At 43.5% G+C, this 4183-nt stretch overlaps 1 protein-coding gene across 1 annotated transcript in view; it reads right to left on the reverse strand.

Moving 5' to 3' along the window:
* Positions 1-548: 548 nt before the first annotated feature.
* The window catches only part of ATRN (attractin), a 117233-nt gene continuing 113598 nt past the window's right edge, over positions 549-4183 (reverse strand). The window contains exons 28-29 of the mRNA XM_009332713.1: positions 2192-2306; positions 549-1138 (exon numbers count right to left, since the gene is read on the reverse strand). Of these exons, the coding sequence (XP_009330988.1) occupies positions 1014-1138; positions 2192-2306 (240 nt within the window). The 3' untranslated portion in view covers positions 549-1013. The remainder of the gene's footprint in view (positions 1139-2191; positions 2307-4183) is intronic.

A 4183-nucleotide genomic window follows, 5' to 3' on the forward strand; every position in this document is an offset into this window, starting at 1 on the left:
AACATATCTGACCTGGGACACAAAGTGCTTCTATTAAAAGCGCTGGTGAAACCAGGAGTTTTCGTACGAGCTACTGAAACTCTACTTTCCCTCCAGATATTTCCAGCTGGCTGAGTAGTTTGTCGGTCAGGAAAATGCCATTTTCCCCTGACTGCACGTGATATATTACACAGAACACAGACTGCCTTGGGTGACACTATATATGTGTGTATACATATATTTTAAAGGAATACAATTATGTTAAAAAGAAATGTGTGTAGCAGTCTCCTCGCTCCCTAGATCTGTTCAAGTCTAGGCACTTGTGTGTGGCGTACTCCAAGCAGGTTAAGACTATGTAAACACCGAGTCCTTCAAAAGCAACATTCAACTTCTCCAGGTATTGCATGTGGTCTGAGCAACACGTGACATCAACCTTTAAACCATCCCAGCTTTTGCGTTCCTGATGTTCTGGACCACGATGACTACAAAAACGCTGTATCTGGAAGAGAGTTCCACTTAAATAATGAGGGAATAAACATCTAATATTAAATGAAAACAAGGGATGAAGATGCTTTGAAGATTAATAGTAGTGTTTATGTGTTGAGAGCTGACACCTGTAAACACTGCATCTTTTTCTTTTTGTACAGTTTGATAAATACATGAACTACAAAGCACTTTCCATGTATAAACCTGAGTGTCATTCATATGGACTACTGTTCTATTTACACTGACCATGAATGGCGGCGATCGGATGGTACTGGACCTGCAATAAAATTATTTTACTTTAAACTCGAAGAAAACAAAGGAGCAATCTGAAGCCACGTGTCAGTAAAACTTAAGTGGAGCAGTTGTCAAATAAAGCCAACTATCACGTAGATGAGAGAAAAAGTTGGGTTCAAGGAAGCTGTGTTTTTCTGAGTGCTTCTAGTCTCTTGTGACACAACTTGGAAATCTTTCTCCTCCTCCTCCTCCTCCTCCTAGGTATTACTTTTCCGTTTTGTTTAAAACCCTATACAGTTTCTGATGTCCATGCATCAAATACAGGTTCCTGGCTGTGCAGGGGGCTGCTGTTTCCGATTTCGTATTGCACCCGATTTCTCTTTGTAGGCAATTGGCATCTGTTGTGAAATGTCCACCAGTGCGCTGGCCACTGCAAGACCTGAGGCAACAAAACAAAATAGTCACGGAACAAAACAGTCAGAGAAACAAATCCTTCCACCACAGCTGAGAAAAACCCTCCAAGTCACAAAACTAATATCATTTTTTGAGTTTGTCTGGGAAAAAAGCAAACTAGAAAAGCATTCTGGCTTAAGAGATTAAACTCTAGCGGCTGTTCTGAAACAAGGTGTTAAATACTGCATGTTTTATTGAAAGCAACTGCAGTAGAAAAAGCTGGCAGTAAGAAGTGTGGGGTATTAATGGATGTGAAACCCGTAATATTAGAGAGGTGTCTTTCTCTGCACCAGTAGATGTGCTAGAATAAATCCTGAAAGCACACGTGCATGGAGGTTCCACTGCACTTCCCGGACACCCGTCATCTCTGCGACCTCCTCTTGGCAGACCCACAGACAAACCGCCGTTGGCCATCTGGGATTTAGTTCAACACAGCTCACAACCAAACCACCCCATCTCAAACCCAGCTGATACTCTTTTAAGATCCTCTGCTTCGCCACGCTCACTGGGCAAACCCCAGTTAAATCACAAACTGCCCAGGAGATTATGTCTCGGTGCCCTGCAAGCAGGTTTAAGTGAGAAGGGGCTGGGAACAAGAAAACCTTAAGCTGGATGGAGAGAACTTCTCTGTCCAGAGCTGCGGAGAGGAGGGCACGGATGCTTTGAAAAGTCTTGATGTCTCTTTACAAATGGAGCTGGGAACGGAGGGGATAGGCTGGGAGACAAGTTACTTTCGTAAGTAACTACTGCAAACCTGTTTGTACCAGATCCCCCTTTTTCCCCAGCCATAAATTAAAGTGTAATCCAAGTATCAAATGTTCATCCATCAACTGACCCAAGAAATTGAATCAAACCTCAGGTAGGAAGCTAGCAGGGCCCAAGCTAGCTAGCTTAAAATAACCCGAGCACATCCTCAGCTGCGGTGTGGGTACAGCAATTACTGCGGGATCAAGTCTGAAACTGTAAGGTGAATCTGTAAGGCTGGGGAAGGAGCACAGAGAGTTAATACCAAGCCAGCGGAGACAACGATATTCCTCACCTGACTGTCCTGGTGGTGGTATACCCCCAAGTCCTCGAGGCAACCTCACAAATACAGAGAGAACGGCTGCTTTGTTCCCAAAGCAGGGCTCCAGCGCTATTGGCTTTGGTACAGTCTGCAGCGAGGGAAGGAAGAGGAGAAAACAAATGTTATACACTGTGTTACACCCTCCCTCTTACCCCAGCATCATCTTTCTCCGATTGTACAAGCTTCAGGGCACGAACCACGTTTCTGTGCTTGGCTGATTTCCAGCACGTAGCTAGCAAAGCTAAAACCAATGTTAGTAACAATCAAAACCCTAGTCGTCGCAAAAAACACATTTACTTAATAAAAATCTAGCTATTAAAAAGTCAAGCACTGCACAAGGCTTGTACTGCTCCCGAAATTCAATAACAAAGGAGCAGCTTATGCTAAACAACAGGACTGTTGGTTTTTTTTTTTTCCTTCGAACCCGTCAGCATCATATCACAAATATCGGCACGTCTGACCACTGCCATTTGGCGGTTCAACTTCCATTTCCAGAGTTTAACTCCACATGACAACCTTCACAGCACTGCCTGCACTTAACACCGTAAAGAATATTTACCCCCAAACCCCCCTCTACTTCACTGTTCTTTGCTTTAAGCTGTCTTCCCCCAATTTTGTCTTTCGTTTCTGTCCCTTCCCAAGGGGTTGCGTTCATTTCCCAGGGGTCTTCTAGACCACTCTGGACGATGTTCTTAGGTAGCTGGTTGCTCTGGGAGCTGAAAGTGCTTTAGGAAGTCTGCTGGATTGTACCATCCTTTTTTCAACTGAAAAGCAGAGGATTCAGTAGAGCAGAGGACCGGTTTGTGATCCTGGCTCTGGATCTGGTTTCAGTGACCTGTCGTACCCTAAGATGGACTACTCTTAACATGCTTACTAAGCCTGCTTACTTTGAATACGAGTCTTTCACACTTACGTTGCAAACATGGACATGAAATAAAGTTTTCAGACAAAAATGTGAATTGATAACTATGAAGATACAACGGGCAGCCGGCTTTCTCCCACCCTAGAGGAGTAGGGGAATGGATCCCTCGCTGACCCTCAGTGTCTTCGAACATCACCCTCCCACTGTACTCTTCTAAAGATTTTACTTGAATGATCAACAGCTAATTCCAATATGTCGTTAGAAAGAAAAAAAAAATGCAACAGCACAGCCCAGGAACTAAAATACGTTCTTGCCTGAGCCAGGCCCTGATCCCACACACAATGACACGCGGTCAGTGTTATTGTGGGATGGCACCACAGTAAGATGAGGATGCAAGTCTACCCCTATGAGTACAGGTACAAGGGAGTGCCTTCTTTTATTCCACATCAGCAAAAAAAGCTGAGAAACACTATTTTACCCGACACGCTCAGTGCTTTCTGATTTCTTGTTTAGTACGGACAAATTCTACCCTGGTATTAATGAAATAATTATTGCTTTTTCCATTAGGCATAAAATTGTACTACTGTACTTAAATGTTCAACAGAAACTCAATACAATGCAAGACACTGAAAAAAACGAACAGGAGTCAAACAATGCTATTAAATTACTGCTGCTCAATAAAAAAGAAAAAGAAAGAGATGATGGCAAGCAAAATGAAACTTAAAACTGTTTTCATATCCCATATTTACTGTAATGATTGCAACAACAATTTGTTAGTCTGTGCGAGGTAGATAAATACGTATTCTACAGGCTGTAACGACGTAAGCTGCCGTCTGCCTGGTTTATGACTGCAGACGACTTCATCTTCTCCCCACCCCCAACAAAGGGATCAAACTCAAAATAATGCTTTTCCCACAAAGCAGCCAAGCATACCCTGGTGCTATATCCCACAGGCGACTCAATTACCGGAGGTAATGGAGAGAGCACAGAGAAGGCAACTGCAGAAATACAGCCCACGGACTTCTGGCGTACGAGTGGGAGCGTGCACTGAGCACAAAGTTTATTTTCATTTGGAGAGAGCCAAGTAACTTACTTATTCCACT

The sequence above is a fragment of the Pygoscelis adeliae genome, unplaced genomic scaffold, assembly GCF_000699105.1.
Source record: "Pygoscelis adeliae isolate BGI_AS28 unplaced genomic scaffold, ASM69910v1 Scaffold29, whole genome shotgun sequence".
Lineage (NCBI taxonomy): Eukaryota > Metazoa > Chordata > Aves > Sphenisciformes > Spheniscidae > Pygoscelis > Pygoscelis adeliae.